The sequence below is a fragment of the Fukomys damarensis genome, unplaced genomic scaffold (genome assembly GCF_012274545.1).
Source record: "Fukomys damarensis isolate Sample0158 unplaced genomic scaffold, DMR_v1.0_HiC HiC_scaffold_9, whole genome shotgun sequence".
NCBI classification, from domain to species: Eukaryota; Metazoa; Chordata; class Mammalia; order Rodentia; family Bathyergidae; genus Fukomys; species Fukomys damarensis.
In genome coordinates this window covers 20,358,954-20,381,846 of record NW_022900921.1, presented here as the reverse complement: position 1 = coordinate 20,381,846, position 22,893 = coordinate 20,358,954, and the positions used below count along the sequence as shown (strand labels likewise).

General features: G+C 37.2%; 1 protein-coding gene across 1 annotated transcript in view; it reads right to left on the bottom strand.

Moving 5' to 3' along the window:
* The window catches only part of Rars1 (arginyl-tRNA synthetase 1), a 44,986-nt gene that overhangs the window by 17,205 nt on the left and 4,888 nt on the right, over positions 1 to 22,893 (bottom strand). Inside the window, exons 3-11 of the mRNA XM_010622219.3 lie at positions 21,003 to 21,191; positions 10,972 to 11,080; positions 9,762 to 9,862; positions 9,262 to 9,383; positions 7,964 to 8,084; positions 5,678 to 5,807; positions 3,945 to 4,049; positions 884 to 1,062; positions 279 to 388 (exon numbers count right to left, since the gene is read on the bottom strand). Of these exons, the coding sequence (XP_010620521.1) occupies positions 279 to 388; positions 884 to 1,062; positions 3,945 to 4,049; positions 5,678 to 5,807; positions 7,964 to 8,084; positions 9,262 to 9,383; positions 9,762 to 9,862; positions 10,972 to 11,080; positions 21,003 to 21,191 (1,166 nt within the window). The remainder of the gene's footprint in view (positions 1 to 278; positions 389 to 883; positions 1,063 to 3,944; positions 4,050 to 5,677; positions 5,808 to 7,963; positions 8,085 to 9,261; positions 9,384 to 9,761; positions 9,863 to 10,971; positions 11,081 to 21,002; positions 21,192 to 22,893) is intronic.

Here is a 22,893-nt window from a genome sequence, read left to right as displayed (position 1 = left end):
AAAAGACATTTACAAAATGCCAAAATAATTGGGTTATACTTCTTCATATTTTGCCTAAAATCTGAACGTGTACCATTACAGACTTTATGTCACCTGATGCTATGTGCTCTGGCAATGCTAATATAGGTACAAAAGGTTTGGCTAAGTTCACCACTACAGTACACAGATACTAAAGAAAAGCCTGGGCTTTCTCAGGTCTAATATAGAATCAAATCAAACACAGCCTCTCCCCAGGAATGTGGGAATCAGGTAGTATCATCTTCAGGTTTTCTACTCACTTGTCTTCCCCTAGCACCACTCCAAATCCAGCATGGGACACTCGAGTTACTTTAGGGTCATACCAGCCCATCATTTGAGCAGCAGCGAACACTGTTTGGAAATGCATAGCCTATGAAAAACAGAAATAGAAAGTTACTTGCTAGTTTTCTAATAATTAAAAAAAATAAATAAATAAAAAAGACTTAAAGCTCTTCTGCCAAGGGATAAACATTTTATACAATTCCAAGCACACAAATCTTGTGAGGCAAATGCTACTATGAAGGCTCTTCTTTTACTACCAATATGTAAGAAATAACGAGAGTAGGACTACTTTCAAAAGCTTTAAAAGCAACTGGATACAGAAAAGTTCAGAGGCAAGAATCTCAATCAATTTTAAGAAACACACCCATTGTACTGGTAAGAATAATTGCTGAGGTTCAGAGAAATCATCTTTTCCAGTGTATGGAGACCAGCTGGAAACCTGGATCCAATCTGTGTTCTTTCTCCCACAACAGACTGATGCTCTGAATCTTAGTATCTGGGGGAATGTAAATGTCCCAGAATCAAGCGCCACCTACCTTACCAATCGGCCAACGTAAGAACATAGTCAAATCTTCAAACTTACTTGTCCACTGTCTACCACATAGACGATCATATCCGCTTTCTCCTCAAATAGTCTTTGTTTAATAGCAGCCATGTCAGACGTATCATAGGTATAACCACCATCTGATTTCACTATGGTCAATGGTATGGAACAACCTGGGACAAATACAACCTTTCTGCCATCATCTACTTGCACGAATCCTGTAAAAAAAAAAAAAAAAAAAAAAAAAAAAAAAAAAAAAAAAAAAAAAAAAAAAAAAAAAAAAAAAAAAAAAAAAAAAAAAAAAAAAAAAAAAAAAAAAAAAAAAAAAAAAAAAAAAAAAAAAAAAAAAAAAAAAAAAAAAAAAAAAAAAAAAATCAGTAATACTAGAAACACCCAGAAGGAACATAATGCTAGGTGATTCTAGAACCACATAAATACTTCAACATTCTATGATTATTTTACTACATCCTAGAGAGCTAAGCAAATCACATAATTCCTTTCACACCTTGACTTGCCAGAATGTCTGGAGCTGGACACAACAGTGCACGTATAATCCTAGCACTCAGGAGGATGGGGAGTTCAAGGTTAACCTGAGTGACATGGAAAGACCCCCATCTCAAAAATTCACCAAAATTCAAAACAGACAAAAAGGACAGCTGAGTGCACAGGGTGCCGTCACAGGTCAAATACTACAGCAGCATTGTGGTCCCACACCAGGTGCTCCAGACTCTTTGCAGAGCACCTCATTGGAATCCATCTGCTCCATAGGCCCAAAACATGAACATCTACGCTTTGTTTTCAAGCTGGAGTCCTAACTTTTCTCTGGGAGAAAGATAAAAATATTTGGTGATGAGCTCCAAAATAACAGGATTTAGCATATGGAATGAGAAGAGGAAAAAAACTTCACCTTGTCATGATGAAAAGGTTTTTTGCCATAAGAAGGGATAGGAAAGAACATGATAATAACATATATTTGAGTGCTACCATGTGCCAAATACTATAGTAAACTTTAAATTTAACCCTCCCAATAACCTCAATGCAGTAAATAATTTTATGCTTTCTTAGCTTGGGAAACTGAGGCTACATAAGGTCAAGGCAGTGTAAGAGAAGGGTTAAACACATAAGCTCTAAAACCAGTATGCCTACATTTGCATCGCAGATTTATGACTCACTAGCTATGTCACCTTGCAAAATTACTAAAATTTCTGTGCCATTTTCTTATCATTAAAAATGAACATGAAGGTGACTGGGTGTGTAGCCCAGTGGTACAGTGCCTTGAGTTTGATACCAGCACTACAAACAAACCAATAGCATGATATATTTTATTTTAAAAGTTGGGTGCACCTACAATCTCAGTTACTCAGGAGGCTGAGGCAAGAGGATGATAAATTTGAGCCAGGCCTAGGCAACTCTGTAGAATTCTTATTTCAAAATAGAAAATAAAAAGGGCTAAGGATGCAGCTCAGTGTTAGAATACCCCTGGGTTCAATACTTAGTACTGAAGGAAAAAAATGGTCCCTAGGCTTCAGACTGATTAATTACCATGTTCCCACACTCAGTAAACCAGGCTTCCTTGCAGGTATGGCTGGCTCTAGATCTGTATGAGAAATAAAGGAAAATGAGCCTGGAATGTTGTACACTAGAGACTACAGGGATTGGAAAAAAACAAACAAACAAACAAACAAAAAACTAAATCACAACAAAAACATAGAAAAGCCAATTTGAGGGGGCTATCATTAGTTTAAAATGGGACAATTTGAACACTATAAAAATTAGGGTAATTAAATGAAAAATACAAAATATATTAAGCCACATTCACAATAATGCTAAAGTCAAACTCACTTGTAGCTAGATGCTTAGAAATGAGCCTGTATTGACAAAATGACGGACACAAATACAGACACACAGAAAACTACAACATACTACCTGTCTTTAGTGTAAACTGTACCTCAGAATAACCTACATAATTGTGACAAAACTGTGCATATGTAAATGCCAAGTAACAAATGAAAAAGAAACGACTTCACAATTTCATTCTCCAATCTCTAATGAAGTGAAGCATCAAACTCATGACGACCACCACTAGCTATTGAAGAAATACATGAATACATCAGGTTGATAGAACTGAACCCACTAATCAGTCTTGGCGACAAAGACAGCCAACCAGACACTGCTTGCATTTGAAGCGTGACGGCTTGGGGGTCTTTCTGGACAGACCACCGACCACACCAAGTAGAAGCAAAAACCAACTTTGTTGCCGATGGCTTCAAGAGATTCAAACTGCCCTCGAAAGAGTCCAACAGTTTACTTTCATTTTTATACCTTTATGTTTTTATGGGAAGGGGAAACAGCTATCAATCTAAACATAATTACACAAGCAAAGGGGCAATGAAGGGGCGGGAGCAGGAGGTCTGGCAGTGCTTTCTGAGATCGCCTTGCTCTAATGGGTTTGCATTACAGTAGTGACGGCAGTTACAATGTATCATTCCCAGCAGAGTCACATAGGTAATCAATCCATAGTTGCCCATTTCTGGAAGATATTCATGTAAAATAAAAATCCAGGACAAAAAAAAACAAAACTAAAGCAAATGAAAGCCAGAATCTAATGGTGTTTCATTACAAAACAGACAGTGGAATCATGTTAAATAACGCATCCATCAGAAATTCTATTAGACACATGGCCGGCCCACTTTCTTTGACAAAAAATAAAAAGGGAAGTAGAACCTATGGACTTACAGAACTTAAGGTATTAAAAACAAATGTAATGTGTAGACTGAAAAGAGTAATGATTAAAAAATTACAAATCACCTTGTTGAACTCAAACAGTATTAGGAAATTATTCATTTTCTTGGTATTACATGGCATCATGATTTTAGGATGGAAGGAAAGACCTGTCCTTTCAGAAATACATACCAAAGTAATTACAGGTGAAATCAAATGACATAGCAATATGTATGGGAAGGGAAGATGTAGAATCAGTATACCCGGTAATAATTATAGAAGTTAGGTGATAAGTTCATAGACGAAGATTATTATAAATTCTACTTTTGCTTCTTTGAAAATTTCAGTTAAATTTTTAATAAAGAAGTATAGTGCCTACCTTTATCTTCAAATTCTTTCACGACCAGGGGCATCCTATCTTGATAGAAGGATTCTCCTCTCTCTATTAAGGAGATGTCCAATGCCTCATAGATTTTATTAAATTCTATGGTGAAAAACAAAGAAAATAAATAAAAATTTAAGCAGGAAATATGCATCTAACATTAAAGAAACTTTTAAAATTGAAATATATGGAAAGAAATTAATTACAAAGAATAAGTAGGATAAAGTACATTAAAGATGGTGCCATTCTGAAAAAGATAAAAAATGGTAAGACATACAAGGCATCAAAATACTGGGACTGAGGACATTGCTCAGGGGTAGAGCACACTCTAGTTCAATGCTCATCTTTGTCCATTCTTCTGAAAAGGGATCATGAGTATCTTAATTACTAACAATGGGCAATTTGATAATTTTTTTTCCTATTTGCATATATTTTTTATCTATGAGAAATATACACTTCTTATGTAATTAAAAAAAATTATTCTTTGTTTTGTTCTTGTTTTTGTTTCTGTTTTGAGACAGAGTCTCACTATGTAGTTGAGATTGACCTGGCACTCACTATGTAGCCCAGGCTGGTCTCGAACTCACAGCAATCCTCCTGCCTCAGCCTCCCAAGTGCTGGGATTACAGGCAGGCGCCACCACACCTGGCCTAAAAAAATTTATTCTTGAAATATGGAAAAGAAGCCAGACATGGTAATTAATATACAGTTCTAGTCCCAGCTACTTGGGCAGCTGAGGCAGGGAGTTTGCTTGAGCCCAGAAGTTCCAGACCAGCCTGAGTGGCACAGTGAGACCCCACCTCAAAAGAAAAGAAAAAACAACAACAAAAAGGATTAAGTGAAGGAAGCTGGGCATGGTAGCACATGCTTCTAATCCCAGCATTCTGGCAGGCTGAGAGGCTGGAGGATCACAAGTTTGAAACCAGTTTGGGCAACATAGTAACTTAAGACCCTGCCTCAAAACATAAAATAGGGGCTGGGAATTTAGCTTAGTGGTTCTGCCACCTGCCTCGCAAGTACAAGGTCCCGAGTTCAGTACTCCCCCCAAATATATATACACATACACACACACACACACACACATATATATATATATATATATACATACACACACATACATACATACACATATATACACACAATAAAAAGGGCTGGGAGGTAGCTCAATGCAAAGTCTCTAGGTAGCTTAGTGAGACCCCGTCTCAAAATTTAAAAACTGGCTGGGGATATACCTCAGTACTAGGGTAACCCAGAGTCCAATTCTCAGCACAGTATCAATATCTGATCTATGCATGCATGAGTGTATATATACATTGCACAGATCTATAAACACACATACACATGCACACTCACACAAGCCAAGCAATTACATTTTATGACATCTCTTCCTTTGGGTCCTGTACATTTCTAGAGTTACACAATTTCGTTTGCTGCTATGAATAGGACTTTTGATTTTTCTACTTTGATTTTGCTGACTTTGCACCTGCCTTGTTAAACTATCTTCTTAGTTTCTTGTTTCAGAAAAAAACATTTAAGGAAAAAAAACAATGATTTGCCCAGATTCAAAATTTCAGGGGTTGGAGATGTAGCGCAATGGTAAAATATACACACAAGGTCATGAACTGAATCTCTAGTACCACATTAAAAAATGTTTAAAATGTTAAAGATCAATACTTAAGGAAACTACAAACAGTATTTGCTAGGTGATCAAATGAAGCCTAGAAACTCACCTTGGCGGGAAACATCACAGATAAGCTTCCAAGCTCGGGTAAAATCAGGATCTTTACTCTGTAGTCGAACGACACACTCATAGGCTCGCTTTTTAAATTCCTCTTCAGTATCAAACCTCTTCTTAGATTCCTGTGTTTAAAAGAACAAGAACCCATCTGATATTTATTTTCTTTTTCTTTTTTTTTTGGTACCGGGGATTGAACTCGGGTCCTTGTGCTTGCAAGGCAGGCCACTGAACCGCTGAGCTAAATCCCTGGCCCACCCCGGCCCACCATCTGATATTTCTAGATAAAGAATTTATTCCTTTTGGAACACATACACCAAACACCATGAAAAAGAAAAAACTTAAGAGCACCAGAACAAGAGCTCTACCTCCAGGTTCAGCCAGGAGCGAAGTGCTTACTCAGCACATACAAGGCCCACTGTTCGACTCCCAGGACCACCACTACCACCACCAAAAACATCATTATTACAGGTGAATGTACCAAAAAGTCCTGTGATTTCTCTTGAAATTATTTTCCCTGAAAGTATAAAACTATAACCATGGTCGTTCTTCTATTTTCCCTAGTCACAAGTCTACATTACACCAATACTTTTGTGTTCAAGTGTGGTTAATTAAAAACAGCTTCAAAAAACAGCTAATAACTGGGCATGGTGGCACACACCTGTAATCACAGCACTCAGGAGGCTGAGGCAGGAGGATCGCTGTGAGTTCAAGACCAGCCTGAGCTACATGGTGAGTTCCAGGTCAGTCTCAACTACATAGTGAGACCCTGCCTCAAAAAAATCCAAAAATCCGAAAGAAGAAGAAGAAGAAACATCACAAGACAAAAATATCAAAAAAGTTCCATTTTTTAATGTAGTAATTTTATTCTAGAGGAGCTGTCTACCATTAAGGAAGCAATTTAGAAAAGGAGAAAAATCTACTTATAGCATTATTTACTGGATAATAGTGCCCCCACTCAAACGGAAAAGAAAATTCAATAGGGGATTAATATAAACTTTGTAAACTAATCCAGCAGAACGAAGTGTAGTAATATACAAATAGGTGACAATTAAGAAGAAGATATTAAATAAGCATAAGACAAAAACTATATTTGATAAATGATTAATGAACACAGAATCTGAAAAGAAAATGCAAACACACTTTAAGAAAAGAAAAACGGTATGATGTTTTTCCAATAGATGGTGTTACCCTCATATGGGGGACCTTAGAGGATGCTGTATATCACAGAAAACCCAGGACACTCTGTGTCCTTACAGAAGAAATTGAAAATGTATGCAGCAATCTCAATGACCAAGGTTACCCAAACAGTAGTTCACTAAATGTCTGGAAGCTCATGGCCACCACTTCGAGAATCTCTTATAATTGTGGATGCCCAAGGTAATTTGTATTAATCTCATGTCTGAAGACATTTAGTATTAAAATACTTATATAATTTTTCTTTTCCTGAAGTGTGCATACCATTTTTTTGTGGATTCTGTATTTGTATATGTATTCGTCAAGGAGTCAAAGAAAGGTGGTCACAGTGGATTATGGATGATGCAAGGCTAGGGTTTCATCTGCAGTACTGCAAAAAAGCAATTATGGATGATGCATGAACTTGTCTTTTAATGTTTGCAAAATACTAAGAATGCTTTAAATACTAAAATATATTTTCATTAATGAACACCTAAATGGGCAGAATTCAGTATCTTTTTCTTGGCACACATTGGGCTACATCCCTAGCCTTTTTTGTTTTTATTCTGGGCAGGGTTTCTCTAAATTGCCCAAACTGGGTTTGAACTTGTGATCCTCCTGCCTGAGGTCTCCCAGAGTGCTGGACTCACCAGTGTGCAGCCAGCTGGAATTCAGTTTTTACCCTTCAACAATAAACAAAGCAAAGACAAATTAAAAGAGTTAAGGATAGTTGTGTCTGTGCATAGAACCAAACGCCATGGATCCAAGGGTGCCTGTTTCTATTCACACAACTAAATGGCACAGATCTAGGAATCAAGTTCAGTTGTTCAAGTAGGTAAACACAATGAAGCAGCTTTTATTTTTACCCAGGTGATGCAGTATCATTATGGGTAAGCCAGTATATATAAAAAGTTAACACGTCAACAAAGTAATTTAAATTCAATATAGTGTTTTTGTATAAGTGTAAGCATGGTTCTCAGTTTACCAACTTTCATTTAATTTTATTTAGCTCCATAGTAACTTCAAATGCCATTTTGAACTGACAGGAAATGAGTAATTTAAGTATAATGAGTGGTATATCTACAAACAATAAATGATATCAAACCTTATAAAAGGCCTGCAGATCCCCAATAGGTGGTGAAACTGTCAGATAATCTGGAAATTTATCTTGCAGGTGAGCGATGAGCATACCAAACTGGGTCCCCCAATCTCCTACATGGTTTATCCTAATACCAAGCACAGAACAAGAAACAGTTAAAAAATGATTCAGATATTTAAGGGTGAGATACATTCCATCAGAAACCACTAACCCTTAAGTGCTAGTACATCACTCTCAGTAACACTTATTTCCTCAGCTTGGGTGTAAATTCCCCAAGAGAAGCCCTGATCTGTTACATTCAGCTCTGTAGACCTACTGACAAGCTGCATGTGGCAGGCACCTAAGATTTGCTGAATAAATAAATTTCTTATCAGTGATACGGAATCTGTTTATTTACGTAGCAAATTAGAATAATGACAGTTGAATTAATGACGATCAACCTCAAAATTTTATGAAAATTTAACTTTTAGGGTCAGGGATTTAGCTCAGTGGCACCACAACTCCCTTGTAAGTGCTAGGTCCTGAGTTAGATCCCTGGTACCACACACACACACACACAAAAAAAAATAGAGGTAACTTTTAGATTTTTTAGTATAACTTACACCAATAGTTCCTAAATGTCAATGGACAAAATTCATTCCTTTCTGCTTTTATTTAATACCAAACCACCAGATCACCTCTTAAGTATATTAACACTTTTCTAGGTTCTATACTGTAGCCAGAGCAATCTTTAGTTAGATACTAGTAGAATAAAACCCCAAATCCTACCATGGCCTACAAGGTCCAATATGATTTGTTTCTTGCCTAACACCCTTCCACAAACACTAGAATATAATGCCCTAATATACAGAAGGTACTCAAAAAATATTTGTGGTATGAATGAAGAGTTTTATAGTTGTTCCCCATGCCAGACTAAAAATATTAAGAAAGTAATAAACCGGTTCACGGAGGTGCCCAGGATAGATTTAAAAAGCTTAACACATTCCTGCTGGCTTGAACCACCAGAGGTACGTGTATGACTGTCCAATCGGGCAACTTGAACCACTGCTGTACAAACAGATCTGATCATTCTTAGTCTTTTTACCAATAAAAGTAATTTAAAAAACCACCCAATGGGACAGGCATATGTATACCACCAGTGGTTCAAGCCGCTTGTCAGCTAAACATATTACAGTCCATTGTGAACATGTTAATGAGCGAATGTGTTAATGAACACAGCAGAACCAAGCATATGAACCAGCGACAGTCTTCTCAAGTGAGATGTTTCATTTTCTATAAAAATTTCTGAAGTCAAGAGCACACACCTGAGAACATCATATCCTGCAAATTCGAAGAGGCGGCTCATACTTTCTCCTATGATAGTTGATCTGAGGTGGCCTACATGCATCTCTTTAGCTATGTTGGGAGAAGAAAAGTCAACTACAACCTGAGATAGACAATAAAAAGGTTTTTTAAAAAGGACATAAACATTTTGTTTTGCTAACATAATAATAAACTCAGACTTAGCTGTGCAAGATTTTCTTAATCATCTACTTCTATATTCTTAACTGAAAAAGAAACTCATTTATATAAGTAACTAATTCAGCAATACCTGCATAAGTATCAGTTAGCTACCTCAAATGCCTTATGAAATGAAGTGAGAAAAAAAAATCACAAGACCCATTATAAATTATGAATCATTACTATGCTCATAATCTTAAATGTTAATGAAGTTTAAGTATAAAAATGAAAGTCATTCCCAGTTGTGACAATTTCCACATACTTCTATGATATTACTGTATCAACAGAAGATGGTATACATTACCTTTTTATTCTCTCCCACAGCAGGGAGTTGAACTCCATTCATTAGGAGCTTGGTCAACTGTTCAGATACAAAATCCTTTCGTAAGTGGACATTAATGAAACCTAATGGACAGTAAGAGGAGAAAAAAAATTCAGACAGTCTACCACACTGAATGACTGCTGATTCCCAAGAATTTTCTGTATTTTGCTTATGCTGGAGCCAGATAACTCTTCAGGCCAACACCTTCAGGCCTTCACTAAAGCCTTCTCGTTAGCTTCTGTTTCAGCTTCTATTTCAAACCTTCACTACTGTCCTGAAAGCTTCCTACTTAATTCAGGGCCTGTTCAGTTTTACCAAATAATTTGTTCAACTCTTACCAGGAGAAAGAGGGCCCTATTTCTGTAGACTTGGGCATGATCTGCCCTTTTTGCTAATAAAGATTTGCAGCTTAGGGAGGCACTGTAACTCATCTGAGATCACGTAGCCAAGTAGTACTGAGTTAAGATGAAAACTAATTTTCAAACCTCCAACTCAAGGTGCTTTCAATAACCTGTTCAGCATAAGTCTGTTTTTATTAACACCTCTATTTCTGTCGCTCCCTGGCAATGCTGGGGATTGATCCCAGTTCTATCAAGCACTCTACCATTGAGCTATATACCTAGGTCTGGGATAGATTTTATATATTTAATTTTAATTACTGCATTTTTGTAGTTCATTTGATTACATTCATTGTAGGTAACTGATACATGAATATAACACATATTAATTCTTTATTTTTGCCCTTCCCATCTATCCCCTTAAAATTTAAAAGTTTTGGCCAACATCAGATTATTTTTATAAGTCCGTACTGTTAATATCATAAATGTAGGTTAACAGCCAGACCAAGAGGCAAAAAAACACAAAAGACAATTATACTAGATCAAGGGAGACTTTCAGACACATCGCCCATACTGGGTTGCAATTCTGCACTTTATTTGTGTAAGAGGTTTCTCATATAAGAGAAACCACGTGATATTCAAGTCTGTGCATCTGACCTAACATGGTGTCAAGGTGCATAGGATGTAAGTGGTTTTTTTTGTTTGTTTGTTTGTTTGTTTTTGGTACTGGGGCTCAAAGGCAGGCAGGCAGCAGCACCACTGAGCTAAATCCCTGGCCCTAGTTTTTTTTTGTTTGTTTTAGTTCTAAAGAGGGCTCATCATCAATATAAGTATTAAGAAGAATAGTATCATACCAGGACCAGCAATTTCAACTTTTTCAATATAGTCGTTTTTTGGCAGGTGTTTGGTAATGTTTTCAGCAATTTCTCTTGGGTTTACCTTCTGGTCTTTGGCTTTAAGCATCTGTAACACAAAACAGCGCAATTCCTTACATACCAGGTTTTAGCAAGTTATTTGGAAATGTGTATCTGATGAAATATAGAGATTTTGCAAAATACATCAAGCCCAGCGCGGTGGTACATGCATACAGTCCCAGCACTCAGGAGGCTGAGGCAGGAGGGTTGTAAATTCAAGGCCAGGTTACACTAACTGCATTGTGAAACCCTGTCTTAAAAAGTCAACTAAAATAAAAACCCGAAAACATTCATCAAGTGGCAGGGGCACAGCAGTCCACCTACATAGTGGATATAGACAAATTTAAGTATCGATAGGAAAAGGTGACAAGACCCCATGATCCCCATTTCAAAATGAGTTGTACACATATACTTAGAACTTTCTGAAGAAGGCAAACAATGTTTACAAGTCTGATCCTACTGTACTTACATTTTTAAATTTCAAGTCTGCAATATTCATACTTGAGTAATAAGTAGCCTTGTACATAAAAAGATTGGCACTTGTTAAAGTTCCTATTTACCAAAGAAAGGAAAACAAAAAGCTCAAGGCAGATCCAGTCAAGTATAAAAACATCAGATAAAGATGGTACTGAAATCAGAGAATTTCTCTACCTAAAAATGAAATATGAGACACTTCCAGGAAGACAGTGGAATGGTAAGAAGCAACAAATGAACCTCTCCAAGATGCAGAATCCAGACACTAGAAAATAACTTGAGGAAGAAAAAAAGGCAGGCAGTGGATCCCCAGGACCCAGGAAGAATTGGAAGGGACAACTGTAGCCCAAAGAAATATGAAGAGACAGACCTCACTGCAGAAAAAATGATGGGGCACTATGTACTTTTACCCCAACTCTGGGGCTCATGGCATGAGAGGGAGATCGAATCTACAGAGACACAGTGAAAGTGGGTGACTCCAGAGGCCTCCAGGGCAAAAAGCACCAGTGGAATGGAGCAGTGGATGCCATGCACTACAAAATCTGGTGATTGACTCCAGTCCAAACAAGTGACTGCTGTGTCCCCTGGAGAGGGTGCCTGGCTGGACACCATTGTAGGGAGGGGCCAAGTAAACCTGGGACTCAGGGCAGTTATGGGTTGGCTTCATTTCACAACCTCCAGTGTTGAAATCCCAGTTACTGGGTGAGAGACAAGTGTGGGAGATGTCCAGGGTCAGAGGGAGTGGTTAGGCTGGTAAGAGACACTCAAGAGTGTTGTAGAATGAAAAACTCAGGCCCCAACCCCACAAGTGGAAGCCAGGATCAGCCTAAATCCCTGTGGAACTGAAAGGACCAGAGTCTGCACCCCACCTGAACCCTACTGGAGGATTGCTGGGCTTATCCAGCATGAATCTGGACTGTCTGCCTCCTTTGTCTACCAGTGACAGCACAGTCACACTCTGTTTAGTGGCTACTACCACTAAACTGTAGACCCTAGAAGATAAATATATATTTTTTTTGCTTTGCTTTTGTTTCCTTTTTTTAGCTGTTGTTTTTTCATGATTGTGAACATTGTTGTTTTTTCCTTCCTTCTTTCCCTCATGTCTTCAATAGTTTCCTAAAGCTTCAGTAATCTTCCTCTGTCCTTCAGACTTGCTTCTAACTTCCTTCTATTTTTTACCTTTTATCCCTTATAAATTTTCTCCCGGGGGTGAAATTACTCTACTGAGTGGATATTTATTGTATATAAGTTTCCGGTCTTAGATTTTGTTATATAACTATAACATCTTATACCTGTGGTTAAAGGTGGCATATTAAGTTATTACAGTTTGTCATTTTCTAGACTTTGCCTGTGCTACTGTCATTACTGACTGTACAATTGTTACTGTCGCCAAAGTAACATAGTTGTTGTGATCAGCTGTTCTTCATTGTATGCCAATACCAAGATTATCTACAGGTCATAAATAATACCATAGATCAGTACCAAAGAACTTGGTGCTAGGTCAAATAGGCAGCAACTTCTTCTTATCCCTAATAAATTAAAGATGCAGGATCTTGGGACAGACTCCAAAGCCAAGAGCCAGTAACACCTAGAAAGCATCTGTGAAAAGCAGTCATTTCCCACAGAGGCTCCGATAGTACCTACTACAAGCAATTCACAAGCATCAACACAGAAAACAAATTTAAAGAACAGAAAATGAGAAACTAAGGAAGTACGACACAACCCCAGGTCTCAGGCTTACCCAAGGCAAATCCAGGTGGCACGGAGGTGGAAGAAATCAAAAGCCACCCAGCTGAACTTTTTCAAAGGTAGTAGTGGAACTATAGCAGATGAGTCTCTAGAAATACATAAACCAGAGATAATTATACAAATGAGAGAAGATGACCATAATGAAGGACAGAGTTAATGAAATTAGAGCAGATACAGATTTTAAAAAATAGAGGAACTTAGGAAAGTGATGGCAACTATGAATGCCCAACACAGCAAAGAACCGCATTCCAAAAGATATTTCAGAGATTAAAAATTCTACTGAAAATTTATGAAGCAAAATCAAAATGAAAATAAGACTATTAGATAAAGAAGAGAGGGTTATGGTTAGTGATTGTCAAATGAAAGACTTCTTAAAAATAGCAAAAGACAATGAAAAATCAATCTAACAGCTGCTAGATGATGCAAAGAATAACATAAGATTAATTGGAATTGGTGAAATCTTACAAGATAGCAAAAAGGACATAAAAGACCTGTTCACAGAGGTAATGGAAAAGCTCCCAAGCACGGGAAAAGAATATGACACATGCATAAGTGAGGCATAAAGAACTCCAATTACCCATGAACAGAAAAAAATATGCCAGGGCATATAATAGTCAAGATTTCAGAAATTTCACAGAACAGAATATTAAAAGTTAGAGAAAAAAAAATCATCTATAAAGGAAAGTCTCTCAGAATTACAGATTTCTCAACATAAACCCTTAATGCAAGGAGAGCCTGGAGTCAAGTATTTCAAGCCCACCCCACAGAAACCAAAAACAAACAAAAAAAGCCAACAGAGATGTCCAATCCAGACTGATGTACCCTGCAAAATTATCTTTCAAAACTGATGGAGAAGGACCAGGGATTTAGCTCAGAGGTTCTGCCACTTGCCTTGCAAGTCCAACAATCCAAGTTTGAACTAGGGTACAAAAAAACCAAACCAAACCAAACCAAAACACACACACACACACACACACACACACACACACACACACTCTAATGGAGAAAAAAGGATACTTCCATGATAAAGTACACATGAAGACATTCAAGACCACCAAACTAGCACTCCAAAAAGTTTGGAAGGATATTCTTGAAAAAGACAGTGAAGACAAACAATCCTATGAATCCCAATAGAATGAATACACCAAGTGAAGTAAGCAATTAAACAGAAGAAAAAGAAAGGGAATCAACAAAAGTAAAATGTGACAAGGGTAAGTAACTAAGTTTCAGTTATAACAATCAGTGCGAATGGGTCTCAAGTCACCAATCAAAGAAACAGACTGGCAGAATGGATCAAGAAACAAGATCCAACAATATGCTGCAAAGAAGAAACACATTTAACTCAAAAAGAAATTCAAAGACTAAAAGCCAAAGTCTGGAAAACAATTTCTGACGCAACAGGAACCTGGAAAAAAAGCAGGGGTAGCTAGTCTACTTGCAGACAAAGTGGATTTCAAGCCAACACTGATCAGAAGAGACAAAGAAAGTCACTAGATACTTGTTAAGGGAACAATCCAAGCAGACACGATTACAATAATACATATATATATATATATTTACACACACACACAAACACCCCAAATTATACACACACACACACACACACACACACATATACCTATCTTTTGTATATATGTAATATAAATAAAAAGTAACAGCAAAACCAACTATATAAAATAAGCACTAATGGATATGAAAAATCAGACAAGCACTAATACAATTATAATGTGGGACCTCAATATACCACTCTGATAAATAGACCAAAAAATCAACAAAGAAATATCAGAGTCGAACCAAATCTTTGAACAAATAGATTTAGTAGATATCTATGGATTGTTCCATCCAACAACAGAATACACATTCTTTTCAGCAGCACACGGGACTTTCTCAAAAATAAACTACATATGAGCTCATACAACATGCTTAAGTAAATGCAAAGGAACTGAAATTATCTCATGCATATTATTAGATCATACTGCAATGAAACAGAAAATTAGTGTCAAAAGAAACCACAAAAACTATATAAAAACATAGAAAATAACACTCTCCTGACCAACCAACTGGTCACAGATGAAATTAAAGAAATTAAAGTTTTTACAATTAAAAGATCATGTCAGTATGACACACTAGAACTTAAGAGACGCAATGAAAGCAGTCCTAAAAATAGTCCTGAAAGGGAAATTTATAGTGGTGAACTCACACATCCAAAAAGCAGAGTGCAAATAAATAACCTAATATCAAACCTGAAATTTCTTGAAAAAGAAGAGCAAGTAAAATCCAAAGGGCACAAAAGGGAGGAAATTATAAGGATCAGAGCAGAAATTAAGGCAAGTGACACAAAGAAAACAATACAAAGATCAATGAAATGAATCCTTCTTTGAAGGATTTAATACATGAGGTAGGTGTGGTGGGACAACCTTTAATCCTAGCACTCAGGAGGCAGAGGGCAAGACAAACACTGCAAGTTTGAGGCCAACCTGAGCTATATAGTTAAGTTCCAGGCCAGACTAAACCACATAGTGAGACCTATCTCAAAAAGCAAAACAAAACAAAATAAATGAAATAGACAAACTCTTAGCCAATCTTACCAAAAGACAACCCACATCCATGCAATGAGGAATGAAAAATGCAAAATCACAGCAGTATCCTGTAGAAATCCAGATCATCAACACTTCTGAGAAACCATAATAAAATTGAAAACTCAGAAGAAATGGACAGATTCCTAGATACATATGAATTACCAAAGGTGAATCAGGAAGACACACTTTAGAGAGAATGTAATGCCACTACTCAAACTTTTTACGAAAGTGAAAAGGTTATATTTCTAAATTGATTCCTGGAAGCAAGCATTACCCTGATACCAAAACCAAAGGATTCAACCACAAAAGAGAATTACAGACTTCCTTAATAAACATATATGCAAAAATCCTCAATAACACAATGGCAAACAGAGCACAGCAAATCATTAAGAAGGTTATACACACCATATACAACCTTCTAGGATTCAATCCAGGCAGGCAAGGATGGTTCCAACATACTAAAATCAAGAAATGTAATATACCACATTAGCAGAACCAAGGATAAAAACCACCCGATCATCTCAATAGCTACAGAAAAAGCATCTGACAAAGTCCAACACCCATTAATGATAAAAACTGAAACTGAAATAGAAAGTCTTTTCTCTCAATCTCATAAAAGACATCTATGAGAAATCAACAGCCAACACAATACCAAATGCTCAAAAACTGAAAGCTTTCACTCTAAAATCAGGAGTAAGACAAGGATGCCCACTATCACCACTCCTGTTCAATATAGTTCTAGAAATATTAGACAGAGTAACTAGATAAGAGAAAGAGAAAATGGAATATGGACAGGAAAGGAAGAAATTAAATTATTTGCAGAAGACATGATACTCTACATAGAAGACCCCAAAAACACCACTAAAAGACTCCTCAATTTAATAACCAAATTTGTTTGTTGTTTGTTTTTTGCTTTTTTTGAGACAGGGTCTCACTATGTAGTTGAGACTGACCTGGAACTCACTATGTAGTCCAGGTTGGTCTTGAACTAACAGCAATCCTCCTGCCTCAGCCTCCTGAGTGCTGGGATTACAGGCGTGCGCCACCATGCCCGGCAATAGATTGTTCACTTACCTGGGGTAAGTCTGTTTTTTTGTTTTTCTTTTGGTACCGGGGATTGAACTCAGGACCTTGTGCTTACGAGGCAAGTGGCAGAACCACTGAGCTACATTCCTGGCCCTTAATAACCAAATTTGGCAGCGTTGTGGTGAACAAAGTCAGCACTCAGAAATAAATAGACCTCCTGTATACATATAACAAACTCACTAGGCGAAAAACTAGGGAACCCCGCCTCTCACAATGCCATCAAGACAAATGAAACTCTTAGGAATCAATCTAACAGAGTAAGTGAAAGATCAATTCACTGATATCTACAGTACTCTGAAAAAGGAGATTGAAGAGGATATCAGAAAATACAAAGCTATCCCCTATTTTTGGACAGACAAAACCACTATTATGAAAATGGCCATACTTCCAAAATTCTTATACACATTTAATGCAATCCTGATCAAAATATCAATACCATATCTCACAGAACTAGAGAAAACAGTCCTAAAAATACATATGGAAACAGAAGGGAACCTGTAATAGTAAAAATATTTCTGGGAAACAAAGGCAAGGCAGGGGGCATCACAATCCCAGACTTGAAATTATACAAGCTACCATCATAAAGATAGCATGGCACTGACAAAACAAACAAAAAAAACAAAAAACACAACGAAAATCCTGAGGATCAATGCAACAGCACAGAAGATGTAGAAACAACTCCAAACACAACCACCTACTCATTTTGGCAAAGGGAGCTCCACTGGAAGATAGCCTTTTTAATAAATGGTGTTGGGCAAACTGTTTTTCCACTTGTCAAAAAGTTCACCACAGTCAGGGATTTGGCTCAGTGGTTCCACCGCCTGCCTTTCAAGTGCAAAGGCTGGAGTATGATTCCCAGTACCAAAAAAAAATTAAAATAAATAAGAAAGAAAGAATAAAAAGTTCAACATGCACTAAATTAAAATTGAAATGGATTAAAGATCTAAATATTAAAACAGAAACACTAAATCTGCTGGAAAATAGAACAGATAGAACTCCTGAGGACAATGGTGTAGGCAAAGACTTTATGAACAAAACCTCAACTGCACAAGAACTATCGTAAAGAAACAACAACTGGAATCTCATCTTATTAAAAAGCTTTGGCACAGAAGAGAAACCATCAACAAAGTGAAGAGACAACTCACAGCGCAGGAAAAAATCCTTGCCAGGTGTTTCCTCAAAGGATTACTATCTAGAATCTATAAAGAACTAAAAAAAAAAAAAATCAAATCCCCTAAATTTAAAGACCAAATGCAAAAATGGGGATGTGACAGACACTTCTCAGATGAAGTAGAAACTGCAAATAAAAAAATGTTCAACACCACTGGTCATTTGAGAAATTCACATAAAAACAATGCTGAGATTCTATCTCACTCTAGAAAGAATGTCTCTTATAAGAAATCAACCAATAACAAATGCTGGTGGGACTGCGGGGGAAAAGGAACCAGTGTGTAGACTAATGCAACCATTGTGGAAATCAATGTGGAGATTCCTCAAAAAAACTGAATCTAGAGGTTCCATTAAACCCAACTATTCCCTTTCTTGGTAGCTTCCCAAAAGAATTAAAAGCATCATACCACAGTGAAATATGCCCACTCATGTTTACAGAAGCACAGCTTGTAATAGCTAAATCTTGGAAATAGAATGCCCACTGATGGATGAACTGATAATCATGATGTGGTTTTTTAACACAATGGAGTACTACTCTGCTATAATGGACAAGCTCGAGAGATTTCTAGATAAAAAGATGTACCTGGAGACTATACTCTTAAGCAAAATAAATTAGACACAGGTTTCAATATTGCATTGTTTCTCTGGTGTGATAATTCAACCTAAAGTGGAAGTAAGGACAAAAATGTATAACAAATATTGGGAAATGGGAAGAAAATGTTCAAATGAGAAGAGGAAGAAGGGACGGAAAGAAGGAAAAGAAAGAAGCAACAAGAAAAAAAAAACAGATGGAAACAAAGCTTTTGAAAATAAGGAGGGAAAGAGAGGTAGAAGGGGGATGAGAAAAAAACCCAGAAGCAAAACGTATTATGTAGAGGTACCAATTCCCTATGATGAATGTTATGTGTATCTAAAATATACCAATAAATGTTTACTTCAAAATAAAAATTTTAAAACTTTTTAAAACACTGGTTAAACATATTAAAACTCAAAAAAATCAGAGCCTCCTGAATGTAAAGACCCAATCCAAAAATAGGCAACTAAAATGAATAGATAGTTCTTAGATGAAGAAATACAAACAGCAAATAAATACATGAAAAAAATGCTTAACATCACTGGTCATTCAAGAAATGCAAATTAAAACAGATTCCATCTCCAGAAAGAATGGCTATCATCAAGAAATCACCAAAAGCAAGTGTTGTTGAGGCTGCAGGGAAAAAGGAACCCAATCGCTGGTGGAAGTGTAAACTGGTACATTCACTGAGGAAGTTAGTACGGGGATTCCTTGAACCCAGAAGTTTCATTGGAAACTACTATTCCACTTCTAGGTAATTTCCCAAAAGAGCTAGAAGCATTACACCACAGCAATACAAGCACACTCATTTTTGTTTTGTTTTGTTACCGGTGATTGAACTCGGGTCCTTGTACTTGCAAGGCAGGCCACCGAACCACTGAGTTAAATCTCCGGCCCCGCACACTCATTTTTATAGCAGCACAATTTATAGTGACTAAATCTTGGAAACAGCTCATAAATTCATCAAAAGATGAATGGATAAAGAAAATGTGTTTTTTATATACAATCTACTACTACTCTGCTACAAAGGATAAACTTGAGACATGTGTAGTTAAATGGATGCACCTCGAAACCACAATCTGAAGCAAAATAAATACAAGTTGAAGTATCAAATTGTTTCTCTTATGTGAGACACCCAAAAAGTAAGTGAGGAGCATGCACAATGGAGAAAAGGTATTTGGAAGTAGGAAGAAAATATATAAATAGGAAGGGGAACAAGGGTGGGGGGGAGGGAAGGAAAGGAAAAGGAAAAAGAATGGAAACAAAGCTTGTGTGAATGGTAAAGAAAACAAGGGTTTGAAGGGCGGGAAGCGGAATGAGAAAAAAATAACTGAGATGCACTATCTACAGGTACAAATTCCCTATGATGATCAATATGTACTAATAAAAGAATAAAGTTTAAAAAACAAAGACTACAAAAAAGAAACATGAGGAGTCTCATAAGTTCCAGCCCCGCCTAGACATTTCAACAACTTAATAAGAACCTGTCTCAAAATAAAAATTAAAAAGGGCTAAGAATAAAGCTCAGTGAGGAGGCTGGGTTCAACCTCCAGCACTGGAAAACACACACAACACAAGACATATGGCCAGTACGGAGGTATACAGATATAACCCAGCTCCCTGAAAGGCTGAGGCAGGAGGATCCCAAGTCCAAGGCTAGCCTAGGAAACTTAGTGAGACTCTGCCTCAAAGTAAAATAAAGAGGTATGGATTTAGCTTAGTGGTATGAGCACTTGCTTAGCAGGTCCAAGGCCCTGGGTTTCACACTAAAGTCCATGACGAGGCCTGTGATGTGAACGTGTTCCTTTTTCAATGGCTTGAACCACCAGTGGGATATGCATGACTGTCCCATCAGGTAGCGAAGAGGAATCAGGCATGTATCAGTGGTGGTTCTACCTGGTGGAAGCATGTTAATCCCCAGAACGAAGGGTTAAAAAAAAGGGAAAGGAAACACTCAGGCCTGCCCCAAAGACAACAGAGCTGCATTAAATATCTGCTGGGGGTAAGGATTAGTAATTGGCTAACTTTTAGTTTCTCACTTTTCAACAATCGTTAACAATACAGAGCAACCACAGACACTGCAGGAGGGAAGCACCCAAACAAAACAGTAGTACATATTACCCTTACATATTGAGAATATAAAATTTAACTGAAAAATCAAAGCTGTATTTTAAAAAAAAGAAAGGAAAAACATACACCTCTTTTCCCAAACTTTTCAAACTATACAAATGTCCTTTTCATATAGGGATACAACAACTTGCTACTGCTCATGCAAATGCTAACGAGGAAGGCACCTAATAGAATCTAACTGCCCAGAGTGAGTCATAACAATACATTACCTGAGAAATTCCCATGGCACTATTACACTGATAATCTCCAAACTTGGGCTGCTGACTTGGTGTTACTATGAGAGGAGGACTTTCCAAGTCTGGAAACGCAGCCTTAATGGCACACCCAAAGATTTCTTGAAGGCGTCTATTAATGTTAATCATATTTTTAGTAGGTTTGTTCTTTTCTGCCTGAAGACTCTGCAAAAAGAAAGAAAATGTCCAGCAATGTACTGTATTATCACACATTATTTCCCAAAATATTTTGAGGAACCTTAAAATATCTTCAGAAAAATCCACTCATGGTGTGATGTTCTCCTATCTGCAATTTGCTGAGGCATGGAATAGGACAAGTTCATTCTATGAAATCTAAAACTCACAGGAAATTCTCTGCGGTCTTACTTTCCAATTTCTCTTTTTAAGAACAGAAACTGGGAGGAGGAGATAAAAAACACTGAATGAATAATCTTTCCAGCTTTCTTCAAAGCTCTGAGAAAAACAGAAATATAAAACTAGGCCTAGACAGGCATGGTGGCCCACACCTGTAATGCCAGCTATTCAGGAGTCAGAGGCAGGAGGATCACAAGCTGGAGGTCAGCTTGGGCAACTTACAAGACTGTCTCAACACAAAATTTTAAAAGGGCGTGGGATGTAACCCAATAGTAGAATTATTGCTTAGCATGTGTGAGAGCCTGGCACCAAACAAAAAAAACCAGTCCGAAATTACTTCATATCAAACACCGGAAGTGAAAACTCAATGGAGAAATCAAGAAATGCATTTTTTTTCATCAAAATGTTGACCTCTTTAAGGCAACGAAATGACAGAATAAAGTGGGTAGTATCACTATATCAGTACAACAGGTTAATTTTGCCTTAATCCCACGTTGGCACTACTCCTACCTCCAATTTTTCATTTTCTCTTCAGTTCAGTGCAGGATATTCATTTAAGACAGCATACAGTTACTTCTATTATCGTACACATCATGTCCTCACAGTTAGGTATCTCTACTATTGGACTGATGGATTTGGGGAAACTCAGTTCTATCTATCTAGGAATCTAGCATTATACTTGATGTATAGCATGCTGTCCCCAAACTGGGACTAATATGGAGCACTACATATGCCTATAGTCCCAGCTACTTGAGAGGTAGGAGGATAATGTGAGCCCAGGAATTGGAGGCCAGCCTGGACAATTTAGAAAGACCCTTACCCTAATTACAAAGTCTAAGGATGTAGCTCAGTGGCAAAGCACTTGCTTACTATGTGCAAGGCCTTAGGTTCAATGATCAGCAATAAAATTACTGAGTGTGTGTTATGTTAAGATCTGAACTGACACCTATCATGCCAACACTTGGGAGGCTGAGGCAGGAGGACAGCCACAAGCACGAGGCCAGCCTGGGCTACATAGTGAGTTCAAGGTTAGCCTGAATTACACAGTAAGACCCTGTCTTGAAATAACAAAACAAAAACCAAAAAAGAACCAAGCTAACTGCTTATTTATATCTTACTCTATCCACATAAAATTCTGTTTGTTACCATGGCCACTATTTCCAGGTGGACTAGAAATTAACTTCCAAAGATAACAAAATGTTGCAAAGCCGAGATTCAAACTCAGGTCTATTGGAGAGTCCATGTTCTATGCTTCCTCGTGGTCTCTTTTTATCATACAAAGCATATTCTCAAACTCACTAAAAAAACTCAATTTCAAATTTTTATTTAATTACCTTTGGAGCTGAGGCAAGAGGAATGAAAGTTCATGACCATTCAAGACGAGAATTTGCTGCACAGCAAATTCAGGGCCAGCCCTGACTACCCTGTAAGATCTTGTCAAAAAAAAAAAAAAAAAAAAAAAAAAAAAAAAAAAAAAAAAAAAAAAAAAAAAAAAAAAAAAAAACAAAACTCA